At 37.9% G+C, this 26,754-nt stretch overlaps 1 protein-coding gene across 2 annotated transcripts in view; it reads left to right on the top strand.

Moving 5' to 3' along the window:
• Positions 1-26,754, top strand: part of grm8b (glutamate receptor, metabotropic 8b) — a 158,914-nt gene that overhangs the window by 108,719 nt on the left and 23,441 nt on the right. For both annotated transcript variants that reach the window (XM_042752828.1, XM_042752830.1), the window contains one exon: positions 20,404-20,604. In XM_042752828.1, coding sequence (XP_042608762.1) covers positions 20,404-20,604 — 201 coding nt within the window. The remainder of the gene's footprint in view (positions 1-20,403; positions 20,605-26,754) is intronic.

Here is a 26,754-nt window from a genome sequence, read left to right as displayed (position 1 = left end):
TTACTTTGGCTTATAAGCGACAACTCAGAACACAATAGCAACTCCATAGAAACCACCCAGAACACTGTAGCAATTACACAGAAATGTTGTTTAAGGCTCTTGACCTTGACTGAAAAGTACCACCCCAGAGCACTCTAGTATCCATCTAGCATATCCCTAAGAACCACATAGCAACCACTCCAGCACCCTGGAAACTCCTTAGTAACCTCTTGAAACACCTTTGCAACCACATATCAACTCTTTATCAACCACTTTGAACAACTTGGCACCATATACTGTAGCAACCCCAAGGCAACACCCTAGTAACCTCCCCTAACACACACACTATATAATATCCTTGTTAACCACTTAGCAACTCCCTGGCCATATGGAAAACTGTATAGAATAGCTGTTTAAGAATCAAAATAATCCTTAGAATAATGTGTTCTAATGTAGTCAACTGGGTCCATTTTATTTGCATGTTATCTTTGAGATGTGCATCTTCACCTTCCAGCAGTGTTTTATTTATTTATTTATTTTTATTTTTTTTTAGCGGAGAGGTGTTTAAAAGGTCCAATTTATGGAAGCAGATTAGACCTAAATAATAATTTACGTAAAAGACATAGTGCACACATGCGTATCCCAATTCACATGGATGAAACCCAATTCACGTGCACGAAAAAAATTATATATATTCACAAAAACCAATTCATGTACACAAAATAAGAATAAATATTCATAAAATACGGTCAAATAAAATTCACGAGTTCATCATGGACTGTGAATGTCTGAATCACCTTGGATTTGTCTGTGCATTTGAGAGTTTCCTGGCAGGGAACTCCTCCCATACAGGTCATTCGTACTTTTTTGTTAATCAGATTTGAGCCTGTCGATCGACCAATCATATCCCGCTGTGGGCGTGCCTAACTGAATGTTACGTCATCAGCACGAGACCACGGTTCAAGTCACGGCAGAGGTTTGTGCAGTTACATTTCAGTTAACTAGCCTTGAAGAGGTGTATAGTTTTATCTTTGCATGCTTACTTGGAAATAAAATTGGTCGTTTAGACACACTCGTTAATGTGACAAATGTAAGCCAGTGGCTGCTGTTTAGTCCAGAGTGTATTATGATTTAATATTGATTGATTCTTATGTTTATTTAATTAATGATTGTTATTCGCGTGGATACCATACCACATTAAGATATTAGATTCATAAAATAAGGTTTTGACTGATGGGACATGTAAATAAACAGAAGATTATGAAATATATAGTTTTGGGATATTTTTCAAGCAGTCTCTTGTGTTTTTGCTTATTGAGGACATGCAAGAGCTGGCACAGCAGAGCTTGTCTTTTGCATAAAGTTTTGCGATGACAGGCATTCAGCTGATGATGATGATGTATATAATAACATGCACACATTGGTAACCATATACATTTCATTTAAGTTTGTTTATGCTGCAAGTACTTTTTTCAGAATTGTGAGGCTGACGATGTGTAAAGTAAAGTAAAGTAAAGTAAAGTAAAGTAAAGGATGTGTGGCCAACTTGCCTCAACACACCTGCCTGGAAGCACCTAGTATGCCTAGTAAAACCTTAATTAGCTGGTTCAGGTGTATTTACTTAGGATTGGAGCTAAACTCTGCAGGACACTGGCCTTCCAGGACCGAGTTTGGACAGCTCTGATTTAACCCATCCAAGTGCACACACACAGCAGTGAATAGTGAACAAACACAAACACACACACTGTGAACACACACCCGGAGCAGTGGGGGAGCAGTTGTGGGTTCGGTCTCACCTCAGTCTTGCTATTGAGGGTGGAGAGAGCGCTGGATATTCACTCCCCCCATCTACAATCCCTGTCGGACCTGAGACTCGAACCCGTAAACTTCGGGTTACAAGTCTGACTCTCTATCCATTAGGCCACGACTGTCCTGAAAATTGTACAAATTGCTGAGACAACCCTTGACCCTGCTTTTCTCTGCAGGTGATATGAATCTAGAAGTTTCATTTGGAACTGTAACTCTTTCAAAACAGTCATGTTGCAACCCATCCATTTTTGACCGTTTCAACAGATTTTTTAAGTCATGCCTTATTACTGCATTTCTTTGAGAATGGTACCCTTTGACTTTTTTCAACAGATTTTTTAAGTCATGCCTTATTACTGCATTTCTTTGAGAATGGTACCCTTTGACTTATGTCAGAATAATAAAAACATTCAAAACAAGACAGTTGTTACAGTTGCTGTATAAGATTTATAAATGTATTAAAGTTTAAAGTTTATTAAAGTAAAAACCTAATTTTCTGAATATTTTTAGTAGGAAATGTCCAATTGACAATTATGAGGGAGTACAAACGTAGCACAACTACAGCTGAGATTGGCTCAATACCAGTTTGACCCTGTTCAAGAAGTTCTTCAGTCAAAGGGTATTCAAAACTCATTTACACTAAATGCCTGGTATAGTGTCCCATTTAGAGTGTTTAGCATCCTTTTCAAAAAGTAAATTTCATGGAAGGATTTAGAAAAAACATGTAATTGACTTTGTGAAAAATTTTAATAGATTTGAGGATCGCAGTGAGGGCTCCCCTGCGGAGTGCACTTCCACGGACCCCTCACTCCTCCAGCACATCACACCCTCTTGTGTTCCATGATGAGGCTGCTGAGCCCCCGGAGGCGGGGCCTAGTGGTTCATTCGGAGACCTGGCAGAGGACAGGATGTCAATCACTATGTCGGGGGACAAGCTAGGCTCTGGAGATGAAGACTCGGCTGTGTTGCCTCCGTCAGTGAAGGTAGTGTTGCCCGAGTCAGATCCAGAGCTGACTGCTATGCTTTCCCAGCAGTTGAAGCAGAGATGGACACTCGAGTTAGTGACTCAAGTTCCACTCGAGTCGCATTTTTATAGACTTCAGACTTGACTCAGACTCGACCTGAAATGACTCCAGACTTGACTCGACTCGAGGAAAGGGACTTGTGAAGAATTTTAAAAGCAACTCGAGTCTTTTATCCTTAATTGATATTTAAAAGGTGGACCGCATCTGCACACTGGTATCCATCTGGACCACGAGCCATAACACAGCAAGTCAAAACAGCGGAGCGGATCACATAACAAGCGCTCAGGGTCGTTTATGTTATTTATGTTTAATTTCTTTATGTTCTATGTTTTTTATTTTTTTAATAAAACGCTTTATTAAAAAATTTTTTTAGCAAGCCATTAAATGACTAAAGACTGGACTCGGACTTGTGACCAAAGACTTAAGACTTGACTCAGAATCCAGGTTAAAGACTTCAGACTTGACTCGGACTCCAAGTTAAAGACTTGTGAACATCTCTGCAGCTGCACGAGGGTGGTTCTGACCCGGGTGTGATACAGGGGCTGCGCACTGCGACGGACCTTACCCTACGGGTGATGAAAGTCATGGCGCGGTCCCTGGGTCAGACGATGTCCACCTTGGTGGTCCAGAAATGCCACCTTTGGCTGAGCCTGGCAGATATGAGGGAGTCCGTCAAAAAACACTTCCTGGACTCCCCGATCCTCCCGCACCCTCGGTGGTCAGGTGCCAGACGCCAGGTCCAGCACTTGTGTGTATGCCCATGGTCAGCCCTTGTGCTGGTCTAGGTGCCAGTGTGTAGTGATTCCCCCTTCAGGTGATCCCACATGTGTATTCTTCCATGGTACTGCTTCCCTCATGGTGAGCCTGTGTCTTTCCCTGGCAGAGATTTTCCTGTCGCCTCTGTTGCGTATTGATCTCACCCCAAGATGGCTGAGTCTACCACAGGGACTTTCCATATCTAGCACTGCCCTGTGGTCAGTCCATATGTGTAAACTCCATATAATACCTCCTATACACAGGATGTGGCTTCCGTAGCGTTACCCTACTTGGGTATGCTTTCCCAGTGTTATCCAGTATTCAACTGTATGGAACAGCAGTGGGGGACACCTCTGCCAAAGCCCTGTACTATCTTCCGCCCCAACTGGCTTAAGGGGACTTGGTGGTTTTCGCAGGGCACTGGAGGGGGTCAGCAATATTGGCGTTTTCATAGGGATCCCAATTTACAAACGTGACTGACAGAAAGGGAACGTCTCAGTTACATATGTAACCCTTGTTCCCTGAAGGAGGGAATGGAGACATTACGTCCCGTCGCCACAGTTGCTGTACCACCGCTGCACCATCGTGCACCCCGCCCTGCAGTGCAGGTATATAAGGAGAGCGCGTGCAAAACATTATCTGTAATCATAGCAGCCTCTGGCTTATAATGATCATGTAAAAGAGTAGGGCTGCTCGATTATTGCAAAAATCATAATAACGATATTTTCGTCAATATTGTAATCACGATTATTTAACATGATTATGAGGGGGCCATATGACCAAAACTTTATATGAGAGATTTATTTAAAGAAAATGATGCATATCAAATATAGACTTGTGCCGGTATTCGTTAATGCGATATATCGTGGTAATGAATATGCACGATATTGTTATCGTGGGCACTTCCAAATACCGAGAATAATTATATATTACAAATTATTCAGAATTTGAAATGCATTTTAAGAATACTTTTTCCCATCAACTGGTCAAAATGCACAATACCGTTTGTATGCTGCTTTAAAGACCCGTGTGAACTCTGATGTAAACAAGCACGCACAAGAAGCACATGGAGGAACACGTGAGAGACGCGCTGAATGAAAGCACATTCAGTCTCTGACAGCAGATGGCGCTAAACTGCAGCCCTTACCCTGGAAACCCCATAAATAAAAGCAGCTGCTACTTTCTAAACATTTAAATAATATAAAATAATATTTATATATTTCCATAATTTTTTTTTTCCATTTTAATCTGGACTATAACGTCCTAGATATTGTTTGAAAGTGTTTTGATTCTTTTTTGTTCATTAAAACTTTACATTAGGGCTTCTTTAGTTAACAAACTGCCAATGAAAAATTCTTCTGAACATTCATTAATCTTAGGTATTCAAATATTTAATGACACATTGTTAAAATCAAAAGTTGCAACTGCGTTATTTAATGAGCTAACATGAACTAAGACTTGTATTTTTTAACAAAGATTAGTAACTTCTGTAGCAAATGTAGCTATTGCTCATTGTGAATGTTAATGCATTAACTAAGGTTAACTAATGAGGTCTTATTGTAAAGTGATACCTATGGGTCTTTTCTTTTGCACTTTAATCGGTGTAAAATGTTTAACTTTAAATATATTTTTTTGTATTTCTTTATTGTATTTAAATGTTCAGTTATTTTTGTTATAAGAAAAAAAGTTATTTAACCTGTTATACTGTATTATGACCACTTATGAAAACTTGATTTCAATACCGTGATAATACCGCATACCGTGGTAAAACATGATCAATTAATCGCAACATGAAAATTTGATACCGGCATATCCCTAATCAAATATGTATTTTCTGTAAATAAGGTTGTTATGATATCTACATTGTGGAGACCAGCGGAATTTCAAACAAACAAAAAGTCCTCAAAATTATTGAAAATAATTACTGTCAGTAATAAAAAAGCAAAGTACAAATACAATAGAATAAAAAGATACAAATGAAACAAACTGTACTTTAATGTTTTTTTTAATGCAAGTCTCAAGCAGTTTACAGCCTACTACAGAAATGAATAATCAAATGTAAAATAAAACAGCATAGTCTTCACTGTAAGAATTAAACTTTTTTTGTTTCTTAAAGCTACAAAAATCCTTCACTCAAAAGCAGTGTGTGACTTTGAATTTGTCTTTTGTTGTTTGATTAATAAGCACACAGATGGAGCAGGAAAATAGCTTGCTGTCACTTTAAGAGCCGCACAGATCCAATTTACCGTTTATACAAGTATTTTCATTCTCAACTCTTTACGTTCATTTATTACATGACCAACAAAGGAATACATGAAAAATCACTAAGCGCAGCATTTTTTTGTGCAAATTTTACCATTTAGGCTCGCACCTCGAGTTAAAAGATGACTTTACATGTCCGTGTTCTGTTCTGTCTCTGAGCGCATATCTCTTCCTGAGGAGCAGCGCAAATTCTCTTTCACGCTTTTAAAAAAAAATGAATAAACATACTTCGATAAATCAAGCACGTCCCATTTTGCAAATGTCATGTTACAGGATTTTACTGATTTGCACAGGAAATTGGGATTTTATGGAAGAACAAAAGCTCAGCACTGCAAAAGGGTGGCGGAATGGGGCACAATAATCAAATGGGGCATTTATCTCGATTATTGTATTTTCATAATTGTTGGAGGCCAAAATCGAAATCGAAACCGTTTTTTCGATTAATTGCACAGCCCTATTAAAGAGTGTATCTAAACGACAGATTTTACTTCCAAGTTTTAAGCATGCAAAGATAAAACTATACACCTTTACAAGGCTAGTTAACTGAAATTAAACGATCAACTGCACAAACCTCTGCCATGACTCAAACCGTAATGATGTAACATCCAGGTAGGCACGCCCACAGCAGGTTATGATTGGTCGATCGACAGGCTCAATTCTAATTGGCAAAAGAGTGACCCGCATGGGAGGAGTTCGCTGCCAGGAAAGTCTCAACTGGAAAGTATAAGAAATAATGGAAAGAGTTTAAAGGTATTTGATGTACTTGTTAATTTTGTGATTTTTATTATGTTATTTTTTGTTTTATTTTATTTGTGTTGTTATTTTGTGCATCTTGTCTTTTGTGTGAATTATTATTGAATCTAATCTGCTTCCATACCAATTTGGGTCACATGATGGTGATGCACAGCTGATTCTGTATCTCCCAGGCAGCCTTATAGACAAGTAATTGTGACAAGTAATTGTGAATCCGAACATTCAACGTCTTAGTGTTATTTTTAGTAGAGCAATGATGCTTTCCTGTCTGGGCTGTTAGCGGAGGTAGCAAGCCGTGAGAATGCATCAGTTCACTTTAGGGGATCGCTGTCATGGCATTCACTTAAGCTAAATCCTGATTTAGATTTCATAAACTCTCCATGCTGTCAGTTCAGAAAGAAAATAGACTGTACTGGAAGAAGAAATCAAAGTGGACAAATTGGCAACTCTGATTCTAGCTGCAATTGCGATACATAGAGAAACATGTTCAGCATACCAGTTAAATGTTTGAAAAGAAGATGTATTTGTGTTGCCTGTATAAATAATTGCCTAGTGGTTAAAGCATCGAGCCAAATCTCAGGACCAATATACCATAGAGATATGCGTAGCTACACTCTAGCAAATACATAGAAATGTTCTAAAAACTTTAGCCTAGCATGGAGGGACTAGAAATACAGCGCAGTGTTGTGGTTAAGAAATAAAAAAGTTGAAGTTGAAGTTCAATGTTTGAAGAAAGTGTGAGGCAAACTGACTTTAAAGCCACAGAAAGACAAATGTTTTGCTAAAAATATAAAAATGCAAAGATTCTTGCAGCCCAAGAAGAGTCAGTATTCACATTAATAATGATTTGGGACAAATACGATGGAATTTAATGAAAACTTATATGTGTGGCACTCTGTGGTGCAGCAGAAGTTTGAACAACTTCCTGAGTCACAGATGGGCGCCACATCCTCACAGCAATATGCTAAGATGTTACAATGCAGACACGAACACTCATAAAACCCTAGTAACTGCATAGCATCAACCTAAAAAAAAAAAAAAAAAAATAAAAAAAAAAAAAAAACACATAAAACGGCCTAGTACCTGCATAGCAACAAACTAAGACACTCAGAATAAACTAACTACATGGCAACAAATTATAACACTCGGAACACCCCAGTAACTGCATGACAATACACTAAAACACTCAGAACACACTAGTAACTGCATAGCAAAAAAACAAAACAAACAAAAAAAAAACCTACCTGCATAGCAACAATCTAAACACACTCAGAATGCCCTAGTAACTGCACGGCAACAAACTAAAAAGACTCAGAATGCCCTAGTAACTGCAAAGCAACAAAACTGAGACACTCAGAACGCCCTAGTAACTGCATAACAACAAATTAAAACACTCAGAACACCCCAGTAACTACATGGCAACAAACTAAAACACAAAAAACACAAAGTGTCCTAGTAACTGCATAGCAACAAACTAAAAAAGCACTTAGAATGCCCTAGTAACTGCATCTCAGAACACCCTAGTAACTTCATAGCACGAAACTAAAAACAAAACTGGGAATGCCCTAGTAACATAGCAACAAACTAAAACACCCAGAACGTGGAGCTCATTTGTGGAGAGGAGACAGAGTGATGAAGCCAATCAGCAGATATGGGGACGGTTAGGCAGCCATGATGGTCAGAGGCCAATGGGCGAATTTAGCCAGGAAGCCGGGGTTACACCCCTACTCTTTTTCGAAGGACATCCTGGGATTTTTAATGACCACAGAGAGACAGGACCTCAGTTTAATGTCTCATCCAAAAGACAGAGCTTTTTGTCAGTATAGTGTCCCCGTCACTACACTGGGGCGTTAGGACCCACACAGACCACAGGGTGAGCACCCCCTGCTGGCCTAATTAACATCTCTTCCAGCAGCAACCTAGTTTTTCCCAGGAGGTCTCCCATCCAGGTACTGACAAGGCTCAACCCTGCTTAGCTTCAGTGTGCAACCAGTTTTGGGCTGCAGGGTGATATGGCAGCTGACTACATATAGTAACTGCATAGCAAAAAACTAAAAGGAATCAGAATGCCCTAGTAAGTGCAAGGCAACAACTCCAAAGATACTCAGAGCACCCTTGTAACTGCATAGCAACAAACTAAAACACCCAGCAGATCCAGACCTAGTAACCACATAGCAAAATCCTAAAAGGACCCAGAAAGCCCTAGTAACTGCATAGCAACAAACTATGGGAGCCATAGTGGAGCAGGTGACTCGGGAGGCCACGGAGGATCAGGAGCCCTCCCTGGGCTGAATTGGGGATCAGGAGCCCTCCCTGGGCTTAACAGGGGATCAGGAGCTCTCCCTGGGCTTAACGGGGAAACAGGAGCCCTCCCTGGGCTAAACGGGGAAACAGGAGCCCTTCCTGGGCTTAACTGGGAAACAGGAGCCCTCCCTGGGCTAAACGGGGAATCAGGAGCCCTCCCTTGGCTAAGCGTGGAATCAGGAGCCCTCCCTGGGCTGAATTGGGGATCAGGAGCCCTCCCTGGGCTAAAGGGGGAATCAGGAGCCCTCCCTGGGCTAAACGGGGAATCAGGAGCCCTCCCTGGGCTAAACGGGGAATCAGGAGCCCTCCCTGGGCTGAATTGGGGATCAGGAGCCCTCCCTGGGCTAAACGGGGAATCAGGAGCCCTCCCTGGGCTGAATTGGGGATCAGGAGCCCTCCCTGGGCTAAAGGGGGAATCAGGAGCCCTCCCTGGGCTAAACGGGGAATCAGGAGCCCTCCCTGGGCTGAATTGGGGGACTGAGAAGCACTTAGGAGGAGCAGGCACTAGAGGGCGCTTTGGGGCTGGAGCCAACACGGGAGCAAGCTCTGGGGCTGGAGCTGACACTGGAGCGCGTCTAGAGACCAGAACCAACCACCTTCTCCTCGGATTCACTTCTATGCTTGGGGTTGGAGCCGACACTGGAGTGAACTCTGGGGCTGACAGGCTTGACTCAGGAGCGGCCGGCGGAAGGACATCAGGGCAACCAGCGCACTGGACTTCGGTGCAGCCGGTGAACTTGACTTCTGAGCTGTTGGCAGTCTTGTCTTTGGCGCGACCAGCGGGCTGGAGAGAGCTGCTGCTGGTGAGCATGACAACAGTGCAGCCGGCACACTTTGCAGTAGGGCGGTTCTCATACTGCGGGAGGAAAAAGGGTAAACAAAAAAAAAATTTTTTCCAAAAACTGGAAAACAAACAAGGAGAAGGGGCGCCACTTACTATTTTGATCTGGAATTCTGTCATGGTTGCCTTTTGGGGCTAGACAAAGAACGAGGAGATGATGAATAAATTCAAAACAACAGTCTTTAATAACAAACCAAAGGGGAAACACAAGGCAGGGCGAGACTCACATGAAGCATTAATGTTTAATTCCAGACAAAGACAGACTGCACAGACTCGAACTTAAATACACAGGGAAACGAGGATGATGACTAGACACACCTGGAACACATTGGAAACAATTAGGACAGGAACGGGAAGGACCAAATAAGAGCATGGAAACATAAACATGGAGCATGTGGGGGAAGAAAACACACACAGACACGGAACAGAGTTTGACAATAGCAAGAACCTAAGAAATACTCAGAATGGCCTAGCATTACATATCGAAAAATTTCTATGTCCTGAGAAGTACATTTTGCTGACTACAGCTTCTTCTAGACAGAAAAAGTCAAAAAGATAGAGATCTTTCATTTATTCTGATTGTTGGTAAGACAAGTACTTCAGGCTAAATCCCACGGAAAGATGTCAGGCATATGAAACTGGATTTACAAAATGTGCGGCGAAGGGTTTGCTGGAGGACAGCGAATGAGCGAAATCTCTGGACTCAGCTTGCCTGCTGAAGAAGGCATATTTTGACTAGTAAGGAATTGAGTTTGAAAGCGGACCGTGTGTGTAAGACTTATCTGTGGGATTGAGGCAGGCAGCGGCAGTCTGAATTGATTTTATGATCAGTCAGAGACTGAGGTTTGGTGGAGCTGGTGAGGCAGCTTTTATCAGAGCCGGTCTGCGCAGTAATCAAACTGCTGACTCTGCAACACGTGCGGTCAGCGTTCACCTGCGTGTGTGAAGAGCAAAGAGAGCTCTGTGGATATAAGGTTAACCCTGTGAAAGTGCTGATATCACACGATTTGCTTTCACATGTTGCAGCGTGTCTCTAAGGCAGGCATGTCTCCGTATATTGATGTCTGTGGTTGTGGGATACATCTAATGTGTCCTACATGTTGCATCAGACCTGGCAGGGAAGCTAATGGAGTTTGATTTTGTATTCCATTACATTTTCTACTTATGTGATGTGTGTGCTATAAATTGGGTGTGAATGTTTCTAGCTAGAATTCCTGTGTACTCACCAGTTGTATGGGATTTGCCTTTTTAAAGTAACAATTTTTGAGGTCATTTTTTTTTTTTTTTAAATACACATGGAATTCAAATTCAACCTCATTCACTTTCTTAAAGGAATAGTTAAAAATTCTATCATTATTTACTCATCCTCATGTCATAAATACAAAAGAGATATTTTTACAAATATAAATGATGTTTTAGACACTGCTGACTTTTATTGTATGGTTGAAAAATACTAAATGATTAATCAAATTTAATTGATTTAAATTACAGTAATTTAACTGAAAACACTACCCAGATAGCATACGTATGTCTGCAAGATGTCTATTTAAGATCAATTCATCTAAGCATCTGCTGTGTACAAACATCTGAAAAACATCTTTAGGATGCCAGTTTTACATACATTCTATATCATGAACATCTTACAAAAAATACATCTTCCAGATGTAAACACACATCAGATAGACATCTCTGAGATGTATGTGTGATATCACGGTAAGTGATTAATGTAAATGATGACAGAATTTTCATAAACTATACCTTTAACAAATTCTTATTGTTATCGTGTTCGTAAATGACTTTTCTTCACTGCTGACATCACCAAGGCCACTTAAGTTTCAGCTAACGATAGTGGTATTATGATCATGGAAGAATCATTATTTGTTCATAAAACGAAGATTTTTGAACAAATCTTTTAAGTGAAGGAATCCTTAATCATTCTTGATTCATTCATTATTAAAATTGTTTGGTTCATTTTCAAATGAATCAGTTTTCTTCACTCGTTTTGTTATCTGCATTCAATAGCTTGATTGAAGTACTGCCCAGCAGTTAACAAAATAAAGGTGGGGGGGGGGTATCTACTTTGTTGACATGGATCAACAATGCTTTACGATGCTTAAACTTTCCAGAGTCTCATAATAGATCTGTAGGCACAAATTTTAAGTGATACTTACTTGTTTTGCTTGTGATCAACTTTGTGTTTATTAACGAATCGGTTGAGTGAATGATTCACTGAATCCCAAGACACATTAGACACAAAGACACAAAACTGAAGATATATCTTGCAGAAAGAGTGACTGAATAAATCCCTTTTGATTAATTCAAAAATGTTAAGACTCATGTTATTCACTGAGATGAATCAAATCCAATCATGCTTAAGGATGAGAGTGATCTTTCACAGTTAGCTTTACATTTTGGTAAAGAAACACCCACTTTTTATAATCCTATCAGTTCAAGATGGATAAAATGAAATATTGTTCCCCAATTAAAAAATGTTCTGTTCATTTTCTTTTTTCACTGACTTGCGAAGGTCAATTAATGTTTACTTTTCCTGGATTGGATAATTCTGACATAGGATTCATACATAAGAACCACTTGGGATATTTTAAGAAATATTCTAGGTAACAGAAAACTGAAGTTGTATTTTCAGAAATGTTCAAGATTCTTTGCATAAAATACAAAGCCTGAACACTGTAAAGTTTTCCTTTAATGAATCCTATGCCACATTTGAATTTTGCTAGCGCTCACATCCAGAGTTCAATCAAGTCTTATGAACTTCACAAATGCTTTTTCGTAGATTGCTGCTCTCTATGCAGACTTGGTGCAGCTGTTGCTTTATTGTAAATGGCAGGTGAGACTCCAGAGGGCATGTAGGTGCAAAGAGTTTGTATTGTAGGAGCAGGTACACCCACATCCTTTTTTTTCAGGTGCTCTGATGTTAATATTGCAGCAGTGGTACAAGTAGCCCGAGGCGATGAGTTGAATGGACCCTCACAGAGCCCTGAGTAGGCGCATGCTTACATATGCAGGGCCAGAACTCAAAGTTAATAGCACTCACATCCCCTCACTGAAACCCCTGCCACGAAACGGGCCACTTTTTACAACTAACTTATGTGCTGAGGTAGGAGTGATTATATAGGAGTGTCAACAAAACATTTACAGTATGTTCGTTTTCGGATGAAGTGGGAAACCTGTGCGAAGGAAAGTTCTGAAAATGGATTCAGAGGTCAATCAAAGTTACAGTCTTTCTGGCCGAATGCTAATGCAAGACCTCCACGGGCGAAAAAGACCGTGTCTGATGTTCGAACTTGTCTGATAGCTGGGAACGAGGTGGGTGTCCTTGATACTAACATTGTTCTCCTGTTCGGAATACCATGTAATTTTCTTGCACTGTCATTTAGGTTCATTCGCGAGCGTTTTTTGTGCGTGTGTGTTCGTGCATCGCGAATGCTTCGCTGAGTTAAGAACCACTGTGTGATAATTAGTGTTTAGTGCAAACTTCCACTCGAGCGAGGATAAGAGGACGCCATGATCATTGTCAGACAATTCATTGGAGAGAACACTTTCGATAATGACTTTGAATTACCTGTGTGCTCTCACCGTGAGGGGATGCCGTGACTTTCAGAAAATGAGGCCACGTGGAGATCCAAGTTAAAATACCCTTCTGTGTCTCAGTGGCCTTGTTGTGTCATGGCCAGATCAACTGTTTATCATTTCGTGTCTCTCGAAAGAAGAACAATTATTATATATGGATTATGTTAATATTCATATTTAATATATTTATAAATAGTAATATATTTTAATGTATAATTCATAGATAGATAGATAGATAGATAGATAGATAGATAGATAGATAGACTGATTGATTGATTCATGCTGAGAGAAAACCGCTCTCAAGTAAATTCCCTGAAATGTTTGGGATTCACATGAGAGCGCCTGGCATAGGCAGCCTGTGTAATAGCGCATTTTTCAGCCCTCTTGTGCACCTGCATCACAGCCTTTCACTATGAAAAAGCATCTAAACACAAAGCGTCTGTGTCGGGTTTGAGCTCCACTCATGGTGCTCGGCACTTGCCTCAACCCTAATAGCTCCGAGCCCTTTATGAGCGAGCAAAATGGGTGTTCGCAAGAAGAATGAAAGCAAGCCAAAGATGCCTGTTAAGTGGAGGGCACTTGAAGACATTTCATAAAGTACACCTTTGTCCGTGTTTTCTTGGAAATATCAAAATTGCATGCTTTTTGCCAAATGTCTCCTGTGAGTCACGGCAGAATTGAACGGCTAACTCCTCATTCTGTTCTTTTTTTGCTCACAGTTCGATGAGAGGAATGTGAACCGTATTGTTGAAGTGTGCTGTCAAATCAAGTACTTTTGATTCTGAATGATGTAACCTGTGGAAGACATTCATATATGGAGAGAATCTTTTTGAACCGCTTTTGTGAGCATGTTACCTTAACTATAAACCGTTTATGCTAATCCACACCCCATGTACTTCTGTAGATCATGAAGGCTTTCATTGTTTTTTCAGACAAGATTCAGTATGTAAGTAAAAATGTAAGTCAGTTATTAGTGGTTTTTTTTTTGTAGCTAGATTAAACATCTAATAATTTAGAATCTGTTTTACATAAGGCAGCCAAGTGTGTAGATTTATGTAGACTTGTAATAAAGATTAGAATATGTATGTCATATATGTGATAAAGCCCATACTACATTGCTCAGAGGTTGCTCTTTTATAGCTCAGGAGACATAATTGATCCTCAGTCATTTTATTTCTAAAATTCATTTGGAGAATAGATTGTAAAATGAATGTGGAAAGCATACCTCAAAGTTTATATAGAGGACTTTGATATTTGATTGCAGACTTTGGTGTCTTGTCAAATCGGAGCACAGTTTGAGACATTATGGAGATCTCAGATTGCAGGGTGTTTTTCTCAGAAGAAACATCTGAGAAGCAGGAGACTCAATTCTCCTGAAACATGATTTATTTAAAAGTTGTGTAGTTGTAAGTTTAAATAATTGAGTTTTGGTGGTAATACCAAAGATTTAGGTTTGAATCAAGACTTCCACATCCCATCATGCCCTTGAGCAAAGGCACAAGCGAGTACGATTAATCCAGAGGGTTGTGTCTGCAATTAAGGAACTGTGGATAAGAACTCGCAAAATGACAGGTAAATACATGAAGTTCCCATTATGCAGCACAATCATTTCATGAAAGGCTCTCATTGTAATGATTAATGTTTAAGATTATCACGATTTTTCTTGTGCCTGTGCAGAACTTCTGTCACTAGCTAGTTCATAAAAATTGCCAAAGGGTTTCCAGATGCAATTGAAGGCTATATCACAGCTTGGGATGTCAGCTACCCTTGCGCTAAAACTTCAAATGAATACATGATCATTAAAATGTTGCTGCTGCAAATTATAAGTGCCATTTGTATAGAGAGAGTTCTGATGATTTAATCTAGTCAGGTAGCCATCACAGCCGTTTTCAATAAATGTCTTCATGCTTAGATTTCATTAAAACTCCAAGATTTAGCATGCTACTTTTCCACCTCCCCTCATACCTTTTCGATCCTGTCAAAAAGCGGAGCAATATTACCATCCTATGCAAATGTGTGGGCTGATTTACATTCCTTTTTAATTGGAGAAGAAAAAAGGTATATATGTGGGAAAAGGAATCATGCATCTGACTCCACTGCAGTAGAAACTGCAGTTATTCTGTCGTTGAGACAACAACATAAGTAGCAGCTCCTAAAACACATGCCCATTTGTTGACGCTCACTTCAAATTGTCATTTTTAATAAGGAAAACGAGAACGTAATGAATGGAAGTGCTCCAGCTATGAGAAGCTTTAGTTCCACTTCCTCATTACTGTGAAATGTTCAATAGATTGACACTGACAGGATTCCCAAAAACTCTAAAAGTCAATTGGATTGTAAATTAGGTGATTTCTGTCATGCTACTGTATGTTCCCTGTGCAGTTAAGAGTTACTTCTTCATAATGTCTTTGTCAGTTGTACTCAGTTGTCTTGTCTATAATTACATTTTTTCCTCCTTCCTATCACTTCTGCAGCTGAGGATTGATAGAAATAAGCAAAAGGGACATTTTGAGAAGCTTCCTGTTTAGTTTAGATTTCATATATATCTTCAGAAGCCATTAGAGTCTTCAGTGTCACATAATGCTTCAGAAATCATTCTAATATGTATGTATAAATGAAGAGTTCATTTGCAAAAACAGATAACTCCGTTTTTAACAATTCTCAAAAATTATGTTTTTTCATTGTGCATTCCAGTTAATGTGTTTAATATTTATTTTGATTAGTTTAAAAGATATCTAAAAATTACAGCTAACTAACATAATAAAACACAATATAAACATGATTACATAATAAAAAAATCCGTTATTGCAAATAAGCTCCTCATATATATATATATATATATATATATATATATATATATATATATATACACACCAATATAAATGTCTTTACTGTAACCTTGTAATACTAATTTTCTGAAAGTCAGACCAAATAATCAAGGAGACTTCTGGTTATTTGTTGATGTTAATTCATCCAAATGCAAAGTCAAGGTAAGCACATTGCATTTTGGGATATAGCACAGTCACAAAATCAGCTCAGCAGATGTCAGTCAATTTCTGACATTTCGTCTTTATCGTGACGCTTTAAAAAATGATGAAAAACTGCAGATGTAATGTCACTCCATTAATGGAAATGTATTCGAGGCTGTCAGAAGCAAAAATGGCCTCTGATGTTGTTCCTGCTTTTTTCTTCATTAATCTCTTGATGAAAGAAAATCTCAGTAATTAATTTGTCATTTATCTAATTTTCCCATCTAACCACGTCAGAGCTGTGTTCGGCTGCCGCGAAATGGTGATACGTGTTGGTTTCATCCGGGGCAAATTGAATTAGGCCCCGTAAATGAAGTTTAATTAAAATGCTGGTTTTAATGATTGGGCTCTGTGTCCTCTACATTGCCATTCATCACTTATTTAGACAAAAGATCCTTCCCTCTCATGCCTCCAGACATTCTCAGCCTTCAGATCTGGGACTGATTATGATACTAATATGTGTCTGGACTGCGTTTTATGCACAGAATGGCTTGGTCTAACTGTATGCATCAAGATTGGCCACTCTGCCTTCCAACACTTTTGTAATTGTATTGGTTTAAAAAAAATAATTCAACTACAGTTTCACAGTGGATTTTTATAGTGTCACTTGCCTGTGCAAAACTCACACAACTTGGATGTTGTGGGTAGTTGCAAAGGTGTTTCTAAAATGCTTCAAAAAGCACTTCTGTTATTTACACTGAACAAAATTATAAACGCAACACTTTTGTTTTTGCCCCCATTTTTCATGAGATGAACTCAAAGATCTAAGACTTTTTCTATGTACACAAAACGCCTTTTTCTCTCAAATATTGTTCAATAATCTGACTAAATCTGTTTTAGTGAGCACTTCTCCTTTGCCAAGATAATCCATCCACCTCGCAGTTGTGGCATATCAAGATGCTGATTAGACAGCATGATTATTGCACAGGTGTGCCTTAGGCTGGCCACAATGAAAGCCCACTCTAAAATGTGCAGTTTTACTGTATTGGGGGGTCTGAAAACCAGTCAGTATCTGGTGTGACCACCATTTGCCTCACACAGTGCAACACATCTCCTTCACATAGAGCTGATCAGGTTGTTGATTGTGGCCTGTGGAATGTTGGTCCACTCCTCTTTAATGGCTGTGTGAAGTTGCAGGCAGGAACTTGAACACGCTGTTGTATACGCCGATCCAGAGCATCCCAAACATGCTCAGTGGGTGACATGTCCGGTGAGTATGCTGGCCATGCAAGAACTGGGAGGTTTTCAGCTTCCAGGAATTGTGTACAGATCCTTGCAACATGGGGCCGTGCGTTATCATGCTGCAACATGAGATGATGGTCGTGGATGAATGGCACAACAATGGGCCTCAGGATCTCGTCACGGTATCTCTGTGCATTCAAAATGCCATCAATAAAATGCACCTGTGTTCGTTGTCCATAACATACTCCTGCCCATACCACAACCCCACCGCCACCATGGGCCACTCGATTAACAACGCTGACATCAGCAAACCGCTCACCCACACAACGCCATACACGCTGTCTGCCATCTGCCCTGTACAGTGAAAACCGGGATTCATCCGTAAAGAGAACACCTCTCCAAAGTGCCAGACACCTTCGAATGTGAGCATTTGCTCACTCAAGTCGGTTACAACGACGAACTGCAGTCAGGTCGAGACCCGGATGAGTGTGAGAATTTGATGAATATGGTCTTTCCTGAGACGGTTTCTGACAGTTTGTGCAGAAATACTTTGGTTATGCAAACCGATTGTTGCAGCAGCTGTCCGGGTGGCTGGTCTCAGACGATCTTGGAGGTGAATATACTGGATGTGGAGGTCCTGGGCTGGTGTGGTTACACATGGTCTTCGGTTGTGAGGCCGGTTGGATGTACTGCCAAATTCTCTGAAATGCTTTTGGAGACAGCTTATGGTAGAGAAATGAACATTCAATTCACGGGCAACAGCTCTGGTGGACATTCCTGGAGTTAGCATGCCAATTGCATGCTCCCTCAAAACTTGCGACATCTGTGGCATTGTGCTGTGTGATAAAACTGCACATTTTAGAGTGGCCTTTTATTGTGGCCAGCCTAAGGCACACCTGTGCAGTAATCATACTGTCTAATCAGCATCTTGATATGCCACACCTGTGAGGTGGATGGATTATCTCGGCAAAGGAGAAGTGCTCACTAACACAGATTTGTGAACAATATTTGAGAGAAATAGGCCTTTTGTTTAAATCTTTGAGTTCAGCTCATGAAAAATGGGGGCAAAAACAAAAGTATTGTGTTCATAATTTTGTTTCAGTGTATTATATTATGTTATATATATATATATATATATATATATATATATATATATATATATATATATATATATATATATATATATAGTGTCAAACTGTGAATTAGTGAGGTGGTGAGGATTTTTTACTGACTCTCTCTGTAGGTTACACTGTTACACCAGTAGATGGCGACAAATTGATGTTGTTACGAGTGAGTCATTTACTCATTCTTTCCACCAGTTCATTCAAAAACATTGATTCATTCTGAAAACAAATCACTGAATTATTCACTCATCCACTTGTGTGGTTATGAGTGTGTCATTGAATTAATTCAAAACCAGGATGGAACACAAGTCGTGGAATCATTTGCCAACCAGATTTGTTAAAAAAACTGATTAATTCAGGAACTTCACTGTTTGTCAGATGTCCATCTGAAAATATTGTTGTTGATGGAGCAAAAATAGACAAAGTAACTGGTATTATTGTGTCTAAAATGAAAGTAATAGTCATGTTTATCTGACTGTGTCACGCTGTTATGGCAGTAGCTGGCAACATGTGAGTGAATCATTAGCTCATTCTATCAACAGGTTCGTTCAAGAACTTTAATTCTAAACAGGCCTCTATGAGGGAATCATTGAATCATTCACTCAACAGATTTGTTCAAAAACAGATTCCTTCAGGAACAAACACAAGTCTGTAGTTATGAGTGTGTCACTGAATTATTTACTCAACTCATTAGTTCACAAAAAACAGATTCATTCACTGTGTGGTTGTTAACATGATTGAGTAAGATGTTTTTATTTATTTGTTTGTTATAAAAGTTTAACAAAAAGCAGGATCTTTCAAGCCCAGGACCAGCTTTCATCCCCTGGGGTCACATAGCTAGATAGTCATAGTCTAGAGCCTTATTTCAAGTTCATAGTCAAGTCTTTGCTTGAGATTAAGTGGTTTAGTTTGTGGCATTTTCCGAAGATACTGTGTCCAAGATCACTTTAATGTGGCTGAACCTGGGTGATTCATTAAACCAACAAGACGAGTAAGTGCTCCCTCTGGTGAGATAAAAGCTTCCCATTCAGCTGAGTTGTAGACTTCGGTCCACTTCCGAGACGCATTGTATTTCATTCTCTGTAAATGAGTCCCTATAAATTCCAGCCTGACAAGTTCAATGACTGAGCGCTCTGACTGGACCTGTTAATTTGCTCTCCACTACTGACCATTTTTAAAGCTCTCCTTTGTTGCTTTACGCAGAATTTAACATAAATGGAGGTATCAACACTCCACAATTCAGGGTTGGATTTCAGGTTATGCATGTGGGTGATACTGATAACATTGAGTTAAAGCTAAGAAAAGATGAAAAAACTGACCCTGTTCAAACTCAGGGTTTGGAGGGAAGTTACACCGTAGTCTTTGCAGTAGATTCACACTCGTATTGTTGTTGTTTTTGTCATTTTCTCTAGCTAACCTTAGTGGAAAGGTCACTCCAGTCGGCGCTAATAAACTAATTATCACAGAACATGGCATGAATTCATCATTAGGCATTGAGGCATTGTGTGAATTAGTTTGGCATGCTTTGGAAAATGGAAATTGTGTTGGAAATCCTTTGAAAAGCTTTGCAAATAAATTAAACTTGCATATAAATGAATGCCTCCATCCAGAGTCAGCCAAGAACTTGCACCAAGCCTGTCACTTGGGCATTTTTAGGGAAATAAATTAAATGCAGGATCTCTGAACTCTTATGAGCCAGATTTGAACACTTTTTGCATTGGACTCATGTCTTCTTTGTTCTTTTTTTGCAGGGTTGGAGAAGGTCGGCAGGGATTCCACTTATGAGCAAGAGGGAAAGGTGCAGTTTGTGATGGATGCGGTGTACGCCATGGCCCACGCGCTGCACCGCATGCATCGGGACCTCTGCTCGGGATATCCAGGACTATGTCCACGCATGAGCAACATAGATGGCAAGGAGCTGCTGGGATACATCAGAAACGTCAGCTTTAATGGTGAGAAATGTCTTCTATTCTAATTCATTATTCTGCTACTCGGTTTAATTGGATTGTTGGGAATCACACTTGAACCTCAACCCAGATTGTTTAATTAATTAGCATAATTTTTAACAGCAACCTTTGTTCATAATCAGAAATGTTTGTGCTGTAAAATCGAACCGCTCCCTGTTATGTATTCAGAAATGTTTTAATTTGAACAAGTTCTTAGTCATTACAATTGTTATGTTTGTTTTGATTTTAATTAAATTAGCATTTTTATTGTTACTTAAAAATGTTACAGTAAATGTAAAATATAGAATAATAATAAATAATTAGAAATGGTAAAACTAAAAAAGTGTAAACAATTTTTAGAAAAAAAATCGATTAAAATGTTTGTTGAATTAGTATTTTATTTAATTATTTTAAACTTTAAAAATTTTAAACTGAAATCACACAACCCTTGTTGTGTATACATAAATTACATTTTTACAATGCCTCAATTATTGAATTTTATCTAATTTTAATTTTCTCTAAATAAACATTTTTATTGCTACGTAAAAATGTTAATGTATATCAAAATTAAATAATAAATTAAAACCTTAAATTTCATTTTTATAAAAAAAAAAAAAAAAAAGCCATGTTGTTCATCATAAACAAAAATTGTACATTAAAACTGCACAGGCATCACTGTGTATTAAAAAAGTCCATTTAATTTAAGAATTTGTTTTTATTTAATTGTAATCAGTTCTTAATCATATATGTTTATGATTAAGAATAAAAAAATATACTGTAATTGAATTATCTTTATGATGTTTGTTTCCAGCTGTTCTTGGATAAATGTCTTTATCTGCCAAAATAAATGAATAAAATAATAAAAAATACAGAATTTAGGCATAATTTAGGCGTTGTCATGACACATACCTTGTTTTCATACCAGTATATAATACAGTTACTTTAATAATAGAGTTTCTATTCCGCTGATTTGACAGTTTTCCATGTAGTGTTCATTCTCTTCTCTCGAAATGACTGAATGAAACAGAATCATTCAGTTCCTTGAGATTCACTTCCCTACGATCTCTCTGCGCTCCTCTTCCTCAGTTCTGCATTCTGCTACTTCCTGTCTCCCTCATGAACTCCTCACCTCGGCTCATCTACACACACTCACACGCGTCTCTTTTTGAAGATCTTTTATGCTGCTTCAGTTTGTTACTTCATGCAGTGGATCAAAAATTCCTCAACAAAATGTTCCCTTTTCTTGCTAAATCATTTTTGAGTGATCTTCTCCAAAACCACGTCTCTCACATTTTAAGTGATTTCAGCTTTTCCCTTCTGTTTAACTTCTTTTTAGCCTTTTTCTTTTATGTAGATCAGAGGGATTTCTGCACTAATGCAGATAGTGACGTGCCCACTTCCTCTGCTTTCTCTTACAGTCTTGCTCCTTGAACATTTTAAACCATTTGTGCCAGTGTTATAATCTGATGTATGTGAATAACGCAAAATTTAACAGCATGTACCAGCATTCACAACCCATTTTACATCTGTAATATGACGCATTTTACATTATAATATGACAAACATTTTATCCATTATTATTTGATTGGATTGTGAAAAGTGTCTTTAGAACTGAATGTTTGATTCATTCCAGGCATGAAAGAATACATTTCCTCAGTTCATTTCACTGCAACTGAGTTTTATGATGCCCACTATAGATTTTTTTCTTCTTTTGATGTGGTTATTTGGTCAATTTGGTCAAACATTTATGCATAATGCTCTATTCTGCTTCATGTACAATTTTTAGAGACTAAAATTTAATAAGTGAATAGCTTGGTTTGACCAGTATCACATTTGCTTTCAGAAGTGAATTTATTTGTACATTTAATGAAGCTGTAAAGTCTTTGAAGTAAAACACCCAGACATTTGAACTGGAACTAGATATTTTTTACACTATACTACCTTGAGATTAAATGGTAAAAACACCAGAAAATATGAAAACTAAAACCAAATAATTCAATTACATCAATCAAATTACCAGTATAATTATACAGATAGCAATATCTGACCGTCTGTCTGTCTTTCTTTTGTTACACTTCATTTTAAGGTGTCCTTGTTACATGTACTTGCTATTAAAATGACAATTAATTTGTTATAATTGCATGGAAGTAACCCTAAAGCAAAGCTTAATTCTAGCCCTAACCATATAGTAAGTACATGTAGTTAATTAATATTACTCAGTATTTAAATGTATAATTACACTGTAACAAGGACACATAGAATAAAGTGTAACCCTTTCTTTCATTCTTTCTATAGTTTGTTAATATTTTGAATAGTACTTTTGCATTTTTTCTTTAATTTTAATCTTGTTCTGTGTTTGTTTTTTTAAATGTTTTGTATAGTTTTTAGTATTAGTTTAATTTTAGTATTTCAACCAGGTTTGGTATTTTTAATTATGTTTTTGTGTTTATTTTTATATAGTTTTAATAATTTGTATTAATATTTTATTATACATAATTTTTATTTCGGTTTTCATTTTAGTTATTTTAATATTAAAGTTAACATTTAATAAAAACTAAATGTTTCCTTGGCAAATAGCTTTTTAAAAAATAGCTTTTTCTGTTTATATGTTAATATTTCTTTTATTTCAAGTAATAAAAATGTTTTTATTTTTTATGGTTTTAGTTTTACGTAACGATAATAACCCTCTAAATAACTTGATTTAGTTACATCACATTCTGATTAATTAATCAAATTAATCTTGTCAATATTTGCTAAGCAATTATTAGATAATTTAAAGGTTCAGGAGGCTTGTGGGAGTTAAAATAAATAAATAAATAAATAACTGTGCAAAATAATATATTACATTGGCAGCCCTCATTAAAACACAGAAGATGGTGACTGAAGAAGAAGATGCAGGAAAGATTTTATGACTTCTAGGGTGAAACTTGGCCAGTTTGGTCCTCAGCGTAATGAATGTAAAACCGTGTCTTGAAGGGTTTTATGCCTCTGCACAAATAACTGTGTTAGGATGGACGTGACCGCAAGCGCATGCTAGTTGGCTGTGCTCAGTCATGTGACGCTAAACTGTTGATGTTTATGTTCAGCCGTATTCGTAAGTCAAATGTAATGCAATGTGTAATGTTTCATTTGTTTGACAAAACACATTTCAAATGCTGCTTTTGTGTTTTGCATTCATTAACATTCAAAGCGCTGTGTGTGTTCGTCTCGCATGCATGAGTGTATTTGTGCATATATCAGCCATCATGTGTGTTCAGGATCATGTGATGCACATCTGATGTTTCTATTGTGTTTTTTCTTGCATGGACCACTTGATCAAGGCAGTAAGGGATGTTTTTTGTTTTTCCCCGGGGAACAGCAAGAGGATGATTTCTAATCAAGTCAATGATAAAAGCAACAGAGTCGAGCTTCAACCCCACAACCTTTATCCCAGAGCTATGACAGCCACTGTGGCTAGCAGGCAATTGCCAAGTCATCTGCAATCAGATGCACTTCAGTGGCTTCATACATATGCTTATTTTTAGATATGTGTGTTAGAGCAGAGCTACAACAGGAACATGTCTGTCATGATCACATCGAATGTCCTGTAGTTATTATACTGTACTTGTGTTGTGTGTCTTCCATATATGCCATATAAGCAAGTATAATACTCAGTTTTTCTATATTTATTCTTAAAAAAAGGGAGAAAATATATTTGCCAACGATGTTCCCTTAATAATATAATTTAATATAATATTTTCTTATTTAATGCTTTTTTGTTTTGTTGCTCTTATCTTTTTATTTTATTTTATTATATATATATATATATATATATATATATATATATATATATATATATATATATATATATATAATATATATATATATATATATATATATATTATATATATATATATATATATATATATATATTAGTTTTCCATTGTTGACTTTAAAATAAAAAATAAAATAAATTAAAAAAATTAGCATATTGTGAAAAAGTTCATTATTTTCCATAATGTAATGATAAAAATTAAACTTTCATATATTTTAGATTCATTGCACACCAACTGAAATATTTCAGGTCTTTTATTGTTTTAATACTGATGATTTTGGCATACAGCTCATGAAAACCCAAAATTCCTATCTCAAAAAATTAGCATATTTCATCCGACCAATAAAAGAAAAGTGTTTTAATACAAAAAAGTCAACCTTCAGATAATTATGTTCAGTTATGCACTCAATACTTGGTCAGGAATCCTTTTGCAGAAATGACTGCTTCAATGCGGCGTGGCATGGAGGCAATCAGCCTGTGGCACTGCTGAGGTGTTATGGAGGCCCAGGATGCTTCGATAGCGGCCTTAAGATCATCCAGAGTGTTGGGTCTTGCGTCTCTTAACTTTCTCTTCACAATATCCCACAGATTCTCTATGGGGTTCAGGTCAGGAGAGTTGGCAGGCCAATTGAGCACAGTAATACCATGGTCAGTAAACCATTTACCAGTGGTTTTGGCACTGTGAGCAGGTGCCAGGTCGTGCTGAAAAACGAAATCTTCATCTCCATAAAGCTTTTCAGCAGATGGAAGCATGAAGTGCTCCAAAATCTCCTGATAGCTAGCTGCATTGACCCTGCCCTTGATAAGACACAGTGGACCAACACCAGCAGCTGACATGCCACCCCAGACCATCACTGACTGTGGGGTACTTGACACTGGACTTCAGGCATTTTGGCATTTCCTTCTCCCCAGTCTTCCTCCAGACTCTGGCACCTTGATTTCCGAATGACATGCAAAATTTGCTTTCATCCGAAAAAAAAGTACTTTGGACCACTGAGCAACAGTCCAGTGCTGCGTCTCTGTAGCCCAGGTCAGGCACTTCTGTCGCTGTTTCTGGTTCAAAAGCAGCACACGCCTGTGCACGGTGGCTCTGGATGTTTCTACTCCAGACTCAGTTCCACTGCTTCCGCAGGTCCCCCCAAGGTCTGGAATCGGTCTTTCTCCACAATCTTCCTCAGGGTCCGGTCACCTCTTCTCGTTGTGCAGCGTTTTTTGCCACACTTTTTCCTTCCCACAGACTTCCCACTGAGGTGCCTTGATACAGCACTCTGGGAACAGCCTATTCGTTCAGAAAATTTCTTTCTGTGTCTTACCCTCTCGCTTGAGGGTGTCAATGATGGCCTTCTGGACAGCAGTCAGGTCGGCAGTCTTACCCATGATTGCGGTTTTGAGTAATGAACCAGGCTGGGAGTTTTTAATAGCCTCAGGAATCTTTTGCAGGTGTTTAGAGTTAATTAGTTGATTCAGATGATTAGGTAAATAGCTCGTTTAGAGAACCTTTTGATGGTATTTTTTAATAGCTTTCATGAGCTGTATGCCAAAATCATCAGTATTAAAACAATAAAAGACCTGAAATATTTCAGTTGGTGTGCAATGAATCTAAAATATATGAAAGTTTAATTTTTATCATTACATTATGGAAAATAATGAACTTTTTCACAATATGCTAATTTTTTTGAGAAGGACCTGTATATATATTTTTTTTATAACTTTTTTTATTTTATTTTATTTCATACATACTAAAAAAAACTCAAGTCCTGTCTTTTTGATGTATTTATTAGTCTGTGTGTTTTTGGCTTTGTGTGTGTGTGTGTGTGTGTGTGTGTGTGTGGACTATGAACCTTTGTAATATGTACCATATTTGTCTATTATCTTATTTTAATTAGATTTTTTTAAAATAGATTTTACTAGTCATAAGTAACCATTTATTTTTATAGCACCTTTCAAAACAAAGTTACAAAGTGCTTTACAATAAAAATATCAGTACAGTAACAAAATACAAAAAAAACAAAAAAAACATCAAAATTAAGAAAAAGCCATACGATTAAAATGAGTCTTAAAGGGGTCATATGACGTTGCTAAAAAGAACATTGTTGTGTATTCTGTTGTTATTTATTTTTTATTTTATGTTTAATAAAGGGAACTCAAATCCCTTATACACTATATTCTATAATATATATTCCCTATTTGTCCATGCCTTTTTAATTTAATTTTATTTTATTTTATTTTCATACTGAAGGGAATTCAAGTCTTGCAAACATTACAGACATTATTTTTCAAATACATGCTGATTTAAAGGTATATAATTAACAAAAATACAGTAAGATAGCATTCAACATTTA

The sequence above is a fragment of the Cyprinus carpio genome, chromosome B25, assembly GCF_018340385.1.
Source record: "Cyprinus carpio isolate SPL01 chromosome B25, ASM1834038v1, whole genome shotgun sequence".
NCBI classification, from domain to species: domain Eukaryota; kingdom Metazoa; phylum Chordata; class Actinopteri; order Cypriniformes; family Cyprinidae; genus Cyprinus; species Cyprinus carpio.
This window is presented reverse-complemented; position numbering and strand designations above follow the sequence as displayed.